The 18341-nt window shown below is 34.3% G+C and overlaps 1 protein-coding gene across 1 annotated transcript; it reads left to right on the forward strand.

The window, feature by feature from the left end:
- The first annotated feature begins 7410 nt into the window (after positions 1-7410).
- On the forward strand, positions 7411-17635 carry LOAG_06161 (hypothetical protein). Its single transcript, XM_003141697.2, has 19 exons — positions 7411-7564; positions 8362-8466; positions 8956-9145; positions 10026-10111; positions 10255-10382; positions 10678-11018; positions 11182-11426; positions 11684-11859; positions 12092-12184; positions 12337-12525; positions 12678-12848; positions 13005-13170; positions 13934-14076; positions 14391-14552; positions 15701-15896; positions 16203-16327; positions 16406-16524; positions 16897-16961; positions 17278-17635. Exons 1-19 carry the CDS (start codon positions 7468-7470, stop codon positions 17346-17348), a joined length of 2868 nt encoding a protein of 955 aa, XP_003141745.1. The 5' UTR covers positions 7411-7467; the 3' UTR covers positions 17349-17635.
- The last annotated feature ends 706 nt before the right edge of the window (positions 17636-18341 follow it).

Raw genomic sequence — 18341 nt, forward strand, 5'->3', positions numbered from 1 at the left:
TCTCTCCTCCTCTCTCTCTCTCTCTCTCCATTTATATTCAACTTTTCCGCTATCATTTATATCTATATTCGAAAGAGATTTTCCAATTGTATTCACCTTTAGTTGGGTAAGAAGAGGACAACTTGAATCATAAGTTTTTCGAGTACAACTGAAACATCAACTTTTTCAAAACTTTCTAAAATAATTGAATTCATATTTACTTCATTTTAGTAACCAAAATCCCATTTCGAATCTATGCCAAGGCCAAAATGTTATGATAAATGTCGAATATTTGAGTAGTGGTAAAAGACTAATTGGTAGTGCCTTCCCATTCGTTTCCATTCATTACCATTTACTTCATCTATTATCTTCAACGTCTTAATTAGTCATAATTCATTTTGCTTCTCACAGTACATTCTAATTGCTATTTGTGACACTTAAAGAAGTCACCTCGTGCCAAACCAAAAACTTTGCTGTTATCCTCAAGCATTAATCCGCGATCATTCAAAATTATTTTATTGAAAATTTATTTATTTTGATAGCGTCATCCCGAACCGATAAATGTATCTTAACGAGGGAAGTTCCAATTGTTCAAAATGGCGTTTTTGATAAGTTAAGATCGATACAAAGTGCTAGGCTTATCGATAATAGCCATTGAAAATGTAGCCATGTCTTCCTGCTTGCGGAAACTACCAGAAGTGTGTACTCTCCCTAATTTTAAATGTACTCATTAATCATTTTTCTTGGACACCGTGTGATGATCCAAATTTGGCGGTATGAGTCAGTTGGTAGTCTAATTCCCATAACAGAGTTTTAATCTGCCATCTTCCATCTGTTCATCCATAAAATTACTCAACAATGACCAGAAGTCGGTTAAATCACATAACCCAATGTATAAGTTATTCAAGCAAACCGTTCATTTGTGCAAGGCTTTTACACTGTCAGTTACTTCTCTGATCCTCACCAAGCTCTTTTTTTTTGTTTGACTTTCTGATTTATTGCATTAAAGCCAAATTCTTTAAATTTTCATTTGCTCAAATTCCTACGAAAACAACTCAATTTATCTACAACAGTTGTTGTTTATTTCCCATATTTTATCAACATTCTTCCATTTTTGGCTTTCCATTCATAAATCAAATTTCAAAATAACTTTTCTGGTTCGTTTTAATTCTGATAGGAATTTAGTTATTGTAAAATATTCAAATCATCCAGTCATTTTTTGATGGCTTTCATCTAAATAGAAGAATGCAATAATAAAAAATGAAGTTGGGGAAGTAATTTCAGAAGCTTTATAGTCTTAAGTTCGGTTTCTTTTTTTTCAGACTCAACATAAAATTTTTCCATAGTGAATTACAAAATTATGCTGCAATCACTGCAGTATACTCTAACAGATGAAAATAAGTAACTGCAAAAGACTTACTTACCAGGTAGTTATTGCACTTGCCAAAAACATTTGGAACGCTTAATCTCCAAGTAGATCGTTCGAAAGGGCCACAGCAATTCAAACATTACTGATTTGAACTTAATCATTCTCGTTCACGATTTTTGAAGAATGGCCATATTCCTTCATTTAAAATTATTAGACAATGCATGATGGTATCTTACTGATATTTCACTCCTATCAGTAAAATATCTCCATAATTTGTTTATTCTTTCAGTACGTATTTTCTACTGCAATTACAATAATGTTGTTGATCTTAAAAGAATTCTTTACTACTAAAAGATCATCTCTATTCTTTTCATCCCTAAGCTTGTCATCAAAAAAACGACATTTTCTTTTCTTTTTTCTTTAATGCTAATGTCCTCAAATATTATGTTGATAATTTGATGAATACTTTTGAATAATGTTTTCAGGTGGAAATAAAAAAAGAATTACACAACAAAGTGAACTTATGAATAGAAATATTTTTCTTTTCTTTCAAAGTAACAGATTGGAAAAAAACTGAGGAGTGAAGTGTATGCAGATGTTCGTTGTGTTTATTTTTTGATTCACTGTCACAGTATACGAATATTACCTCTCTTCCAATGATGTTATCTATCATTGCTTGTTCGAAGAGAAATTTCTCAATTTCAAATTTAGATGTGCTCTTTAAGACTCGCATTAATCTATCGAATAATATCTTTTAAAAGCCAAATTAATACACCATTCCTTTCTGAAATATAATTACATTTGGAAATTGAATTTGAGAGGGTTCGTTACTCCATGTTATCAAACTATTACGAGAGAATCTGACTGTTTAACGTTTTTGATTGATTTGATTCATACTGTTCGGTCCATACTCAATATTCTGATATAAGAATAAACTTTGAATCACCAAAAATTATCTTCCCAAAAAACTGTATGAACTATCGACACTCGAGCAACATTTGTTGAGGCGGATTACGGTTTCTGAGATATCCCTATGACCATCCAATTTTTTTTTGGTACATCTTCGTCACACTCAAAACTCTTTTGATTTATGTAGGAAACATTGCTTACCTGCACAAACATCAACCATTCATTCACTCTTGCCCCTACTTATATCTCTTAAAGGGTGCACTAAGGTAGACCAATGGGCCTATGAAAAATTTCATAACATCATTTTAGCAGCATCGGAAGTTAGCCATTAATTACTTCTTTATTTATTACTTTGTCTACAAACTTTACCAACTTCAACTAGAAAATCTGAAAAATCATTCCGCTCAGTAATTAGTTGTTTAGCGCCGTCCGTTGGTTACCGTTCGCTAGAATTACCACACATAAATCTTTCTCGTCGTACATTTGTACTGTTTAGTTTACAACAGACAGTTGGACACTTATTCATATTTTTGCTAAGCCTAAGCAAATCTCTGAAGGACATCACAATGAGATGGCCAATTTCTTCATTTGGTTTAAGAACTCATCCTGGTTGCAAATAGGTTTCAGTCAATTTTCAATTTGATTTATGAAGCATTTCTTTTGTTCCTGCATCTACTGCATTTTCTTCACAGCCCTATTGCTCCCGTGAACTATTCGGGAGTGATGATTCCATAAAACTGACGTAAACAGGTCAAGAAATCGATGACTAATATACATATTGTATTTTCAGATTTGTAACTTTTCACCTGGAAATTTCTTTTTTTTAATAGCCTTTGCCTGTTTTCTTCATTTGCTAACTTTGCTTTATTTCGTTCTCTAAATTGCTAGGCTTCTATACATTGTTCATTTCCATCGTCGACATCTCATAATTTCCTGGCTCTGAATTCCCTTGTTTTCGCTTCAACTATGTCAAGGTAGCCGGCCTGATGCTCACGTTTTTGCCACAGGCCTCAACTAATCTCTACTGCTTCCTCTCTTTTCATCAACTTCAAGGCTTTCAGACTGTGTACAAGATCCATCTTAAAACCGTTTTCATTCTATTGATCTCTTTGAGTTGCGTATAGCGCATTTGCGCGTTCCGTTCCGCTGTCACAATTCAATTACATGCTTCATACTTTCTTTTGTCACTTCCGAATCACAATATTGGTGGCACTTGCATATGAAAGGGACTCAGCTGCTTGTCTGTCCCATGCTGCACTACCGTAATCTTTTTAGCTGAAGTGGCGTATGGATGGACTATGCATTGATTTTCTTGGGGATGAATAGATGCAAGAAATGGGTGCAGGCCTGTAAGGTCGCTAGGCCAGTACTTCCGCTGTTAGCTTCGTATGCAATAGCTTTTGAATCTGATCTGAAGCAATAATGAAAGCCAATCTTAGCATACACCGCGAGGGACTAAACCTCTGACAAATTTAGTCTCTTGTGCAAAGTCATATCTCACATGCTTAACCCTTCCCCCTTTTACTTTACCCTGAATCCAGACATACGTACAGCAAGCGAGGCATATATGTTTCTAACACATTTTTCAAACAATCCAAGACCTGAACAAATTGATGCGAGACAGATGTCCTCGTTGTCACCGCTCTCTTTCCTTTTCCTTCGATAAAATTAAAGGCCCACTTGTGACAAATATGAATGCGCATACTCACTTTCTCCGCAAGCCATTACTTTTTTATTACTTAAATTATATTTATTCCATGCCATACAAATCCCTCTCACCAATTTCTTCCGGAATTTAACTTTATAATGACACATAATTCCTCTCACACAGAGCTGGGAAGGCATAGCTCAATTCTCTATAAATGACTATTCAACATATATAATATAATTAATCCCCATTTTTAAGTTTGCCTTCTTAACTAACATTTTGTTAATTGCCGCTATTTGTTCTACCTAATTTATATCATAGCAATGATTTTAATGCTTTATTAATCTTTTTACTTCAAATATTTCTATGAAATCTGATAAAAGAATTGTTGAAGGCCTCAGCTAACGTCTTGATAGCTAATTTGAAGATTGCAAAAGGCTTCTTCAAACAATCACATCTGGCAATATGGGCTGAATTTGAAATTTGTATCGAGCAACATAAACGAAGTATGCCAAGACTGGGACATGCATATGTTCACTCGATGCCAAATAGGATTTAAAATAATTTACGTTAGCTGAATTAGACAAATTTACTCGAGAAATTCGGGCGGAAAGTACTACTCGGTTTAGCTTGGCCCAAAATTCCATTCAGCATGTTGTTGTAGTCAATTTAACAGCCAACTTTTTGTAGAACATAAATCGTTTCACTCCGAAAAACTTCTCCTTATAAGAAGGCTTAACCACAAGGTCAGAAAAGTGCATTATCATATAAACTTGTGGATGGAAAAGGCTGTTCGATTGGCCGAGCTCAAATTTTCACATGGTGCAATAGAAAGCTTAATGCAGTAACTTCATTTGCCCTTTGCTTTATCTTTCTTTTCTCTTTTCCAGTAAGCTAAATTCAGCCTAAAGCAGTCATATGAATTAATTCTTCATTTCTATGGAGAGAAATAATCATTAGTTTGGCTAACCGTTTATGGAGACCTTTGCAATGCCCTAGAGCAAATCCTTAATTGATTATCGGCTGAGCTCGCTTGTCTCAGCCGGTAATTTAGTCATTTCCATTTGTTTATCCTATCCATCCGTTTTGTTTTCCAAAAGTCCTATTTCTTACTAACTTCGAAATAACCACATAGATGCATTAATTATAGTGAAGAAAACGGAGGAAAGGAGAACGAAGGAAGCGAAGGGAATGAAAATGAAAACTGACTCTTCCTGCTTACCTTACATTCCGGAAAGCGGGGATGAAACGCAACGAACTAAAATAACTCGCTAAATTTTAGCTTAAGAAACGCAATGATGACCATAACCCGAAGGCATAATGATGGAGAGATAGAGTTAAGTGCTGAATAACGAAAACTATCGACGCTTTCTTTTTTCCCTTCCAGCAGCAAAAGAACGAATGATAATAGCAAACAGACAGAAACAATGATGATAATCCAATCCATCCATGGTTTGCATCACTCATCCTCTTATCACACTTTCTTCTTCTAAATGATGAATGCTCTTCCCATTTTCGTCCTTATTCCATCCATTATTCAACAACAAAAGACAGGCTACCATTTCTGTAAAAAATTATTATTCCTTGCTGAAATTGGCATTTGGAAAAAAAAATCGATAGATTGCTACTACTTGATCACTTTGATTCGAAGGCACCACATGGCTATTTAAAATAGCCACTGGTTGCTCTTGCATTCTGTAATGAGTTGTTAGAGTTAAACGCGGTCAACGACGATAAAGGACACTGGTTAAGATGTGACTAACGGATGCCATAAATCTCAAGAATTAGAGATTTGGTAATGGAACGTAAATCTCATGCTTGTCGCATCATGATATAACATATGTTGTATTGTCCGATCTTCCTTATGGTTATATAAAATTCTTCATCTTTTTTCTCTCACTTTCATTCCTTTTCTTGCTTTAATTATTAATTCCACCATTAAAGTGCAGTTGCCTGCAATGACATGCATGTTAACTGTGTGATTAGATTCTGAAGGTTTCCTTTCACAAATGCTGTGTAATAATGGAACGGAAGAATGAATTTGCTCAGGTCGGACGGGTTAAATGATCGATTTTTCGACCACTTACAATTGATTACGTTTTCTTTTTCCCTTTCCTTTCCTTCATGCAGGTGCAGAGATGAAAAGATGCACCTCGGGGAATGCTAAATGAGACAAGTTTTGATGCATTGGGTAAAAGCTGCTCAGGTCAACAATTCCAGATTGCCTTATTCTTGCTTTTGCCCTTCTTTCTTCCCCCCCACCCGGCGTTTCCCGTCATCTTGTCCTTGTCTTTCGTCGAATTCACTGCCTTTATAATAATCAACAACTAAAGGAGTAAAACAATGTGACAACTTTTTATATTTCCTATAGGAGAAAGTAGGATCAAAAGCTCATCGCAGGTTTTAGCCGCATTTCGTTGCAAATTATATATATATATATATATATTCACTATAAACTACTCTCTTCCTGCAACTGTCGTTAAGGAATAATTTCGCTGGCAGTGTTCTAAAAGGATGTATCGATTTTTCTGTCCAACGCCGCAATCTTGCTTCCTTTTGGATAAGTATAACTTAAAATATCTACTTCTGCGTTAACGAATGTCAAGTTGTGGATGAATAGATATATGAATAAAATGATCGGTTGAAAGTAATTGTGTCCTTTTTCTTTTTCTCGAGTATGTCTTACAATTATTGGATGGATCTGTTTTTTAAGCCCTTTTCATGGTCTCTGAAACACAGTCTGAAGTTCGCTTAAGGCTCAAAGCAACTGCTTAAAAATATTGTTAGGTAGGCATTCAACACCTGTATCTCTCATTTTCACCTCAGTAAATTTTGTAGAATTTCCTTTAGGAGTAAATTGAACGATTTGAACTTTTTTTTCGCGTTGAATACCACTTCCATCAAAACATTAAATTAAAACATTAGCTAATAAGCACAATACTAGAGTAAAATATTCTTCACTTACTACTCCAGTGAAATCAGCCTCCTTTCTACTCTTCAACCATACTTTAGATGTTTAAGCAATGGGTAAATATTCTTAGCAAATTTCAACCTGGAATTGCAAGAGGATTAAAAGTTCGACCGATTAAATAATTGTACCTGTTACTTAAGGTACTTCTTTTGTGGAAACTTTTTGAGCAACTTCATATGAACTTAGTTTGGAATAGCGAAGAAAATCATTTCTGTTCTGAGAAGTTTTTCATAAATTTAGGATAACGTGTCCTAAAACACATTAGGATAATGTGTTTTAAAACTGATTGATCATTTAAAGGAGGTAAGTTCACAAAGGTGTAGAACCAAGAATATTAATTTTATTATACAATTATCAATATTAGGAAGGAATTCATATAAGTTCCGAAAAAGAGAGAATTCGACTTTGATATCATCATTCATTTCAAATATACGATTCAATGGTAAAATCAAAATAAATAAATAAATGTCATATGTGTGAAGATTGCCTTGTTGAGATCCGTTGCTGACATCTTACTACTGCTTTAAATCTCAACAGTTTTTAGACGGAGGTAAAGTAAGCTACAAAAAGTACTTCCTTGCTACTTCATCAATGCCGTCAAAAGAATTTTGCCCTGTGACACAGTTGGTACTTCAGATTCTATTCGGGGCAATTCTCGCTTCTACTACGTCATCTCATCGGCATCGCGGTAAGCAATCTGCTTGTCACTTCAATTTACCTGAAATAAAATCCGATTAAATCCTCACTCATCATTTTCAGTCTGTCTTTATTCATCAAATATTTCCTCTTTGTAAGAATATCCTGACTTTTGAAATAATTCCAAGCTTGCGATGAGAGTAAGTATCACATGGAAACATTCATCAACTTTTCTTCATTTATGAAGTAGAAAAAAAATTTCTCTTTAAATCAATTTCAATATTAATATTGTTCGTCTGTAATCTAATTTCATTAATCTAAAAAATGGTAAAATTCATTAATCTAAAAAAATCTTTTGTAAGGCTTACTTTTAATTCAATTCGTTTTGAACAATGCAGAATACTTTTTCAAGTTTTTCCTTTAGATGTACTTGAAAAAGGAAAAAGCTGTAGAATTGTTGAAGTTTGTGGATTTACACATATCACGTAAAATTACAACTGCGTTATCATGTGCAGTACTTAAATGTAAAACCAAATTCTCCGCAATAAGTGGAGGAAGCCAATTTCTCTGGAAATAAGATTTGCTCTGAATGCTTGTGGCTAATTACTGCAGAAGTTTTAGAGTTACCGAGAAAGTTAGATGCAACATTAGACTAGGTAAATAAGGGAAAGAATATACCACACATGGCTGGCAATTGTATATTTGCTTTATTAATGAGTTTAGTTCTTAAAAGGGATGGAGCAACATAGTTGGAACTTGGAGAAGATGGTAAGGTTGAAATAATTTAGAATTATTATATTTCTTTCCAAGATTGACTGGTGCATATTTTCAAAAAACATTTTTTTTCAGTTCCAATAATTGATCTTGGCGGCGCAGATGAATTAGTTGGCACTGTTCGAGAGGATCGTACCATAGTCAATGTTATTCCCAAATTAGACATTGTTCACGAAACTGGTTAGCCAGCTGTCATTGATAAGGATGAAAAGAGAATCTTTCAACAAGTTTTTAAGAACACTTTTAGTAACCTTGAGATGCGAAAGAAATTTATGTTAAATTCTCGGATTTTGAGCTGAATCTTTTCACTCCAAATTTTTTCAAAATGCCTTTAGCATTCACTTGGTGGTGTGGCTACTGATTGAATGCGAAATACCAATTTCTCGAAGAAGGCTGACTTTTGATCACTTACTTTAGTGCACTGAATAATTAAGACATTTGATCTGAAATGTTTGAGGAGAATATGTTTTATAGCTTCGATAATAACTAACTGTTGCCATTACCATATTACGATAAAGTGATCTGAACGACTTTTTAAAAATGAATCAGAATGATTCGAACGAATATAACTTCCTGAAAGGAGTTCCAATATTCTTTAAATCACTTATTCACATACTAATTCTCAACCTCAATATAATATTCGGACCGAATCACTTTGGAGGATTTAAGGTCCTGTATGCCGATATGAAGTTACAAGCGAAAGTTCTGAAGATGTGCCATTTATGGTTGATATAAACGATGAAAAGGAAGGATCGGGTATTGTACGAATAAAGGATGACATACATTTAGACTGTAGTAACCCACCGTATCTTCTTAATGTGGTAGCGATCCGCTGTGGTGATGGTGCCAGATCGGAAAGGTATGTTTTCAGTTATGAGTTAAAAGGAAGTAGTTTTCTTCGTCTCTTATTGAAAAGCTCAACATTATTCAATTTCATAGGTATTTCATATGCTAACCTTTACCGCCACAACAGTAGAATATACTGGCAGCTTTTCATTCCTGTATCAGTGGATGAATTCTGAGAACATACGATGGATCAGCACTTACGTAAGAAGCAACTCATTCAGTAGCTTTCCTTCCTTAAATTAGAAAACCTAAATTTATTAGCAAACAGTTCTAGATTCGGGAAAATAGAGTGCACTCTAAGTCAAGAGACTTAGAAAGCTTTAGTGAGATTTCTGCCCTTCTCTCCTCCTTTCAGTGTCACTAACAAAATGTAAATAAAAAATTTCCGAAAGAAAAGAAATCAGGTAATACCTTTTCCTCCTTTCTTCTCGTCTTGAAATTACAATTAAACAATTCAAGTAAATAAAAAATAATAGTTCCTGAAAGTAAGGTAAATTCAAAGAGGAAACAATTTATTTTAATCCCTACTGTTTACATGAATTTTGCTACCGTTATAAGGTTTCTCGGTCAAAGCTTTTATTGAATCTAACGGATGATTTGCTTTTATTGATTTGAGTGGTAGGCTTATCTTAATTTAATTGGACAGATGAGTCTGCGTTTTTTAAACTCAGATAGAATGACAGTTGTAATTGAGAAAAGCAAAATTTCCTAAATCTTTCTTTTTTTTGGAAAAGGTTAGTAGAACAGATCATCAGGTTGGCCGAGTATTATTCATGCTGAAGCAGGAACCTTCATTTTAGCATTTACTTTAAACTTTTTGAAAAAGAGAATGATGTCTTGCAGAAGAAACATCCAAATAGCACTTATTTAAAAATTAAAAAATACAATTTCAGCGCACGGTTACGAATCTCCGTGAAGGATACAAATGATCACGTACCAGTATTCTCACGCCCGTGGTACACCTTTAACATCAATGAAGGTACGATTAAGTGCATATCGTAAACTATCCTTGAAGTAAATAAATTTCATAATAATTTGTCAATTTCTCAAACGAATTTAGTAAATTCATTACAATGATTAGCGTGCAGTACGCAGGTGTTTTTTAAAACAGTCAGGTTTCAGGAAAAATTTACAGCGAATTAGCTCGATTGCAAGCAACTGATAAGGATTGCGGTCATCCTTATGGACAGATATGTAGATATCAGATCACAAATGCGCTGGACGGATTTCCCTTTGCTATCGATGACCAGGTTTCCTTAGACCCATCGTTTGACACTTCATTTTATTAATTTGTTGATAAACTTGTGTATCTAATATTACCCAGTCAATGCATAGGGATACTTTTTCTCAGCTGCTTAAGAACTCCCTGAAATATTTACAACCGGGTACTTTTAATGCTACCGTTTCGTATCGTATCACGAAGAAAACTGTTACTGGATCGTTGAACCCTGCATTCAAATTGAAATTTTGTATCAGTGGAAGTGGATTTAAATATCGGACAAATAAAATAACTATTTTCTGCGTAGTATTCGTTATTTTCATCAGGGTGTTCTACGGAATACGCGACCACTAAACTACACTCAAGCCAAATCTTACATTCTGACAGTTGTCGCTCACGACTGCGGAATGCGCCAATCCAAATCAACCCTTGTCACTATCAATGTTCATGAAGCTTGTGTAGATGGTATCCACGGTATCCCAGAACAAGTGACTTACATTCCTGGGTCTGGAAGTGTCCCGATTGCACCAAATGCACATATCGTCACCTGTGCGGAAGCACAATCGTGTACCTTGAAAAGTGTGAAAAGCATTCTAACACTGCAAACTGATCGTTTGACAAATGGATGCGACCGCGATGATTTTGTTCCGGAAACAATTCGGAACAAGTAAGTGAGTTTATGGATCAAGGAGCAAAAAACTGCTTAACAATCTTCGGTGAATTCACTGAATGCCTACGGTGTGGTCGCTTTTCCCCTTGTTTAACTTCCGATTGTATTAAATAATTTCAGTTTCACTGAGGTCTGCTTGTCGGAATATTACTCTCTGCAGATGTGGAATGGACGAATCAACAATTACTCTGTTAGCGGCTACCGATGGTGGTGCAACTGATAACAATGTGATAAATGACAAATACGCTTTTGATGGAAAGTCGACTTCAATGATTGTACCACAGAAAAGAGTGGATGATGTCATTCCACTGAAGTTTACGTTAACCTTTTCGATGAAACATGCTCGTGGTAATAAAGAAGAACAAGCGCTTAAACAAACAATTCTATGTGAAAGCGATTATATGAGTAGATTTTTGTTTATATTTTGAGACAATATGAGTATTTTGTTGAGTTACTTACTCAACAAAGTATTTTCTCATTTTTCACATCTTTGTCACAGAGGTAGAAAAGTCAGGGTGGGCAGTCCGGTGTGTTTAATTATTAATAAACGAAGTAAGTTCAGTGAATTAAAAAAAAAACCTATTGTGATATAGAACAAAATGCGAGTAGAGGGATTCACAAAGTTTGGTTTGCCTATACTTATAATTGCGGGCTAATTTTAGGCATGAATCGTCACCATTTTGCGGTTTATACGCGTCACTGCAAGCTGGAAATGTTGATGCGTCGGGAAAGTAATGCTGAAGCTGCATTCCGTGCTGCCGAATGGCGGTGGAGCATACCGGAAGTTTGCGACAATCGTTGGCATTCATATTCCATCCTGTTTGCTTCAGTTGATGCGGTCAACATGCCTTTATTACTGAGATTTTTGATGAGCTGTTTGTTTGTACAATTATTATTTAGATGCAGTTGAGGGAACTATGGAGAAGGGTTGAAGATAGTTTTCTCTTAACTGCTCTTCTTAAAGCATCCTAACGGATATTGAGAGAATTGAATGAAAAGCCCTCTCCAGCTTTACTAACTCTTTTTCAAGGCCATTATCGTTTTTGTCATTTTTATCTGCCAGTATTTAGGTTGATTTGTACGTCGACGGTCGTAAATTTGTTACAACGAAAGAGAATCCAGAAATACTGGATGATTGGCCACTGCATCGTATCAAAGAGACGGTTAGATGCTTCCACCATTGAGTTTGTCACCAATTTTAGTTTCATTTTTTCTAGTATTTTTTTTTTCATTTCATTCTGTTTGTTAATGACTATGTGCTGTATTGTTAGGAGTTACAAATGAAGCTTACAACCTTGTAATGTGTATTTTGCAGAAAACTCGTCTAGTTGTTGGAGCATGTTGGCATGGTCGTAACCAGATAATGTCTCAGTTTTTCAAGGGGCATCTAGCTTCCATCTATTATTTGCCACACAAACTTGAACGGCCGCAAGTTCTTCAGTGCTCCCACCAATGCAAGGAGAGGCTGGAATTCAATTCCATCGATCAGTTGGTCCCAGGAGAGGTTTGCGTTTTAATTAAAATTTCGGAATTTAGTACTTAACGACTCAAATTTTATCTCTGTAGGTAAAACATTAAAGTGAAGATCAAAATTCAAATTCGGACTGAAAATTAAAAATATACAAATAATTGGCTTTCAAAATTCCTTTCCTGCAGAATGCAATCTTTGCCACGGATTCATCATCTTTCTCCTTGAAAGCGAATACTGCTGAAGATTTATCACTGTTACTTCAACGAGTTACGTATACAAATACGAAAAATATACCGACACCTGGGTATCGTACGTTCTTCATCAATACAACCGTTCTATGCGCCGATGGGAAAACGGTTTGTTGCCTGAAACACTTTTCAATTGAAGAATCAAAATTTTTGGTCTTTTATTGAGGTCGTTTCATCAGCATGATAACATGTAAAAAATATGTAAAAATTTGTTTTTTTTTTGTATCTTGAACTTCTTATTTGTATTTTCCATCCTTTTTTCAGCTTACTCTTAATCCTAGTGAAGGTTCCATATTCATCCAGCGAAAAGCTGAACCCGTGATTTCAATCAGTGGATTATCAGTTGTGAATAGTGATCAACATCTCGTAAAGACGGGTGCACCAATGCTTCCCGAAATCAAAATCGTCGTGACTCAAAACATCAATGGAGGTAAGTTTTAGTTTTAGCAACATAAAGATTTTTAAATTCATTTTTGACATTAATTGCATATTTTGTACTCCATTACTAACCCATCTCCATACTCTTTCTGTTAGCTTACAGTGTGATCCAGCGGCTTGTTCAGTCCACGTCTTACATCACTTGCCGATTGACGTTACAACATTTTCCTTGTCATAAACTCTTATTTTGACTTGTACTATAGTAGATGGGAACTTGTGAAACACATTCTTTCATACCAAAAAAAGCAAACTATGAAGTGATGTGGTTGGTGATGACTCTCTGTACTTTTTCCACTTGATAAGTGAGCTGATCATGAAGTTAGCAGAAAAGAAGCATGTTGATTGGTTCAGAGAGGTTGTGCATATCAAAATATTAACCGAAAATAGAATGTTCAAAGTTTGTATCTGCAGTTTAGAGAAAAGTTTATCAAAATTGAAGCACATCGCCTGTTTCTTTTTCACTGATCATAATAAAATTTTTCTCATAGAAAAAATAAAGCAGAGTAAGAAGGAAAAAACGATTGGCACCGTTATTTAATTGAATGAATTAAAGCAAATAATGAAGCAGTTTTTCTGAACTCTGTACAGGTTGATCAGTGACCAACTCCGACACCCCTGGGTTAAAATTATCTCTAGAATCAAGATATTTTTAAAAAATTTTTCCGCTGTTTTGGAAACCAGAGAAGCGGAAAGTAATGATGGAGAAAGACAATAAACGCTAATGGAAAAGCTGTTATGCAAATGAGGTTTTTCAGAAGAGGTTGAACGGACGAGCGTATCGGAACTTGATTGGTGTAAAGTCCATTTAAAACCATCACGAGATATGGATCTCGAATATTTTTCATCTCCTGCTTCGTTAATTGCTGCTCTTCGAATTGATTTTGAACATGATAAACAAGTTAGACATCATTTTAATTAATAAGCCTTGAGTTGAATGAGAATGGTACGAACGAATGGAAAATTAATTTGATTAATGCATCGCTGATTTACTGTAATCTCCTAAAATTATTAAACCAAATCAAGTGCTATTTCATGGAGAATACTATTCTCCTTTATCGGTGTTAAAGTGTGACAATTTAGCCGTAAACAAATACAGAACTTTTGAAAGGACTAAATTACTTTCATTATTCTGGTTTACTTATTTAATGGTTTTTGGAAATCAAGGAGTTAGAAAATCCACTTATGAAAAATGATCATGCTTGAACTTTTCAGGGTATTTTACTGAAAGGTAAAGAGAACGTTAAAGGTTACCGAGAAATTTTGTCAAAAATTCACTACTTTAATACTCGAGCTGACTCATATTCAAGGAGAATCTATACTGTACAATGTGCAATGAGTGGTGGTCGGATACTTAGCAATGAATTCCTCGTTACGGTAAGTCTATTGGAATGGTTATGGTTTAGCAGTAGGATCGAGCATCAAATATCGAAAAGTAGATATTTCCAGTAAATAAAGAAGGTGGGGATGGTGAGCTTTTCTCTAAAGCTTTAATTACATGACATACAGATAAGTCCGATTCTTAGCAGTTAATTCCTCATCACGGTAAGTCATAGATCATAGATCCTTTGGAGTTTAACGCAAAAATGAATCGAAAATTAAAAGGAACAAATGGATGTTTTTGGTTTTTGTTGATCGTTTGAGAGACAGGTTTGCTAAGTTTATTTTCCTTCTTGACAAGGACTATTTAGTGCTTATCTAAATTATTTTTTTTTTTTATGTTCTTTACTTGTTATCTCAACATTCTCATTATCTCCATTAATGTATTGTGCTGATACATGAACTCTTCAGGAAATTATTTAATATTTCGGTATGGAATAGGAAGAACAGGGTAAAAGAATAGGAAATAGAAAAAAAATTTCTAAAAACTATTGCGTTCCGTAACCTGAAACTTCATATAAAGAAGGAGTTATTTTTTTTACTCATAAGTACACAAAGCAGCTTTTCACTCATCTTAGAATTCATTTTCTTAATTTTCATTTCTTTACTAATAAAACCTTAGATTAAACTGCCGTTTTTTCATAAATTTCAAGTAAAAATTTAAATTTATTAACGAGAAATGTAATGAGCTTGTTCGAGCAGGTGGCTTAAGCCATATAACTTTTATTTAATTAACGGAGACACTACTTATTAGCTTACAATGTATTTAGTATCTTTTTCTCTGCGAATAATTTTCAGTTTGCTTTCATTTTTTTTTTTGTTCTTACCTTCTCGAGAGGGTTATTTTTTTAGTAAACACATATAAAAATTATTGTAGGTTATCCTATAACATTGGTAAGGAGAAAAAAGTTAGGGACATAAGGAAGAGGAATACAAAGTTCGTATTTAGTAGTAATGACTTTTTGAGAATACCACGTGAATTGTCCACTGGGAGTGAAAGGTTCACTGATAGTGTGATTAAAATAATACATGTGCTTTTAAATAGCAACTCAATTATAATATCCATCATGTCATTTCGATCCAAACATATTAATGCATCGAAATTTAAAAGGAAAAATACATGTTAAAAAGGATGTGAAATTTAGATGAATATTAATACATCGCTACAATCAACCGACTCAGCAGTTACTGAGAATCTGAATGATGATGAAGAAGTGCAAGTGGATCCTACATTCGATCGAATTGGTGGAAATCGACTGCAAAATTTACTAGAAATGGATTTGCCACGGCCGAAGGCATTGATGTCAAATCACAGATACGGTATGCAAGGTGCTATAGCAGGTAAGACATGGCAATTTTTACCTTCATATTAAACAGGCTAAGACAATTCGTTGAAATTTAACGTAGTAATATAATTTCAAGTCTTCAAAGTTACCAAAAGTGGAGGAGCAATTGCTGTAGTCGTTGTTTTATTATATTATTATTGAATTTTTTTATTGAATGTTTTGGGTTTTGTATCACAAATTGGCGTTGATGTTCTGCAAGTTCCAAGGGAGCGTATATTATCGGTCTCAGAAATTCCATCCCTTTTGAATAGAAATATTTTATCTTTTCCTAATTTAAAAAACACGGATGCAGAATTTTCAGGAGGAGCAGTTGCTGTAGTCGTTGTTTTATGCGTTGGTTTCCTTCTGGTTATGCTAGTGATTGGAGTACTCAAAGTCCGTGATACTCCACTTGTTTCAAGACGACGACGCAACCGGCGAAGCACTGTAAGTTTAGGCTAGGTAAATTTTGATTATGCTTACATTATTCGAACATTTACATTATTTGAAATCATTATTTTATAGGAAGGAGCAATGGAATGGGATGATAGTGGTATGAATATAACCGTAAATCCACTGGAGGAAGTCAACAAAAATGGCGTTGATTTTTCCGACGAAGAAGAAAGCTCCGATGGCGGTGAAAGGTGATTTCATTCATTTTTTGAAGAAATATTGGATGTTTATATTTTTGGATTTTGCGGAATTCGAATAAAACACTTGGGTTCTGAGATCATTATCTTGGATAGATGTGCATGTAAACTGGGTAGATATAAACGCTGACTACATTGAGTACATTCAACGCTGAGTACATTCACGGATATAATACATTTTTATTATGCTTTTGACATTTAGAGTATTTCCATCATCCCAACACTTTAAATTGCTGATTTTGCAGTTTAAAATTCTCTTTTTTGATCTCCCAAATTCATAAAAGTCTGATTTTTTTCAGATATTTTCTATTTTAAGTAAGCAGTTCATCTGTTTTCTAATTTTAAATGAGCAATTCAATATTACAGTTTTCGTGATGAAGGTTTGACAGAAGATGAAGATGCTGGGCATGTACTTCCTCATGTCGATAATGGTGAGTCACTAATTTTCATTTCCTTTCCGGCTTCCAAACTAATTAAAATAAAAAGTTCTGAAGAAAACTTTCAGCAACTCGAGTTAGGTATTTTTCCAGATGTTCATTGTACAAACTACCAGAATGATTCACCAATCCCTTGGAAACCAATATCGTCCTTGTCTAAATTCAATCATTTTGATCTTTTTTGGTTTAGTGAGAAAAAGCCTGGAACATTACCACTTCAAAATTTCTTACCTGCTTTATTACACATTATTTCTAGACTGAAGACTCTGAAAGATTCCCATTTCTTCATGAAAATATATTACAATTTTAGAACGACAGAACAGAAGTTTGGAATGGGATGACACAACTTTAACAAACATTTCACGTACCTATCGCGTATAAAAAGAAGACTCACTTAAATAGTCAAATTATATTACGCTGAACATTTGATCTGATTTTTCCGGTGTTCCTACACCATTACTAAATCCCACTTATTCCGCAAAAAACTTCCCTATCAATTAGTACGTAATTGTTCTCATCATGTTGAGTTATACACCTAAGCAATAATTTATTATCGTTTAATAATTTCAAAATCGTTCATCCCTTAATCAAATCACCCTATCCTAAGCATTTAAAGCAGTAGTTCATATTGTGTATATGTTTGTGCATGTGTGCCATCTTAATTTATATATCCGTTTATAATTAGAAATACTATTTTTAAATTTATTTCTCTCAGAAAACGGTACCCACATCCCATCTACCACTAAAGAACCATAAGCCCCTGCTGTTATAACTCCCCAACAAACATAACCCCTTCGCTCCTCTCCCTCAAAAGATAAACATATCTCGCTGCAATCACGAGAAACTTATATTTTATGTCGATGAGTTCCTTCGTCTACACTAACATGAGAAGACCATCAAATAGTCGAATAGCGAACAATCCACAAAACTTCTGTTTTTAAAGATCTATTGAATATTCGATTTAAAGAAAACTTTTAAAGAAGGTAGATATTCATTTTCTCTTCAATATGATATCGGCAACTAAATCAAATCGAAATCAAAAAGAGGATTTTTCTAGATCATGAAATTTGATTGTTATAGACATGAGTCGATTGCAAAAAATTTATTCCAAAACTAAAGAAATATAAAAATTATCAGTATAAAGTGAACGATACAAAAACACTTTAACAAAAAACATATTAACAAGACAACAGAATACCTAGCTGACAACAACCCTGTGCTCCCTGTTAATAAAACAATATTGTAACCAAATAAAGCTGTAGTAGCAATGAATACATGTGGTCATTTTACTAGTTCTTTTTCTCCATAATGTGTCATTTTTTTGTGATTTCTTTTGTACATGTATTACTGTATGTTTGTGACTATAATTACTTA

Source organism: Loa loa, assembly GCF_000183805.2.
Source record: "Loa loa unplaced genomic scaffold supercont3.9, whole genome shotgun sequence".
NCBI classification, from domain to species: Eukaryota; Metazoa; Nematoda; class Chromadorea; order Rhabditida; family Onchocercidae; genus Loa; species Loa loa.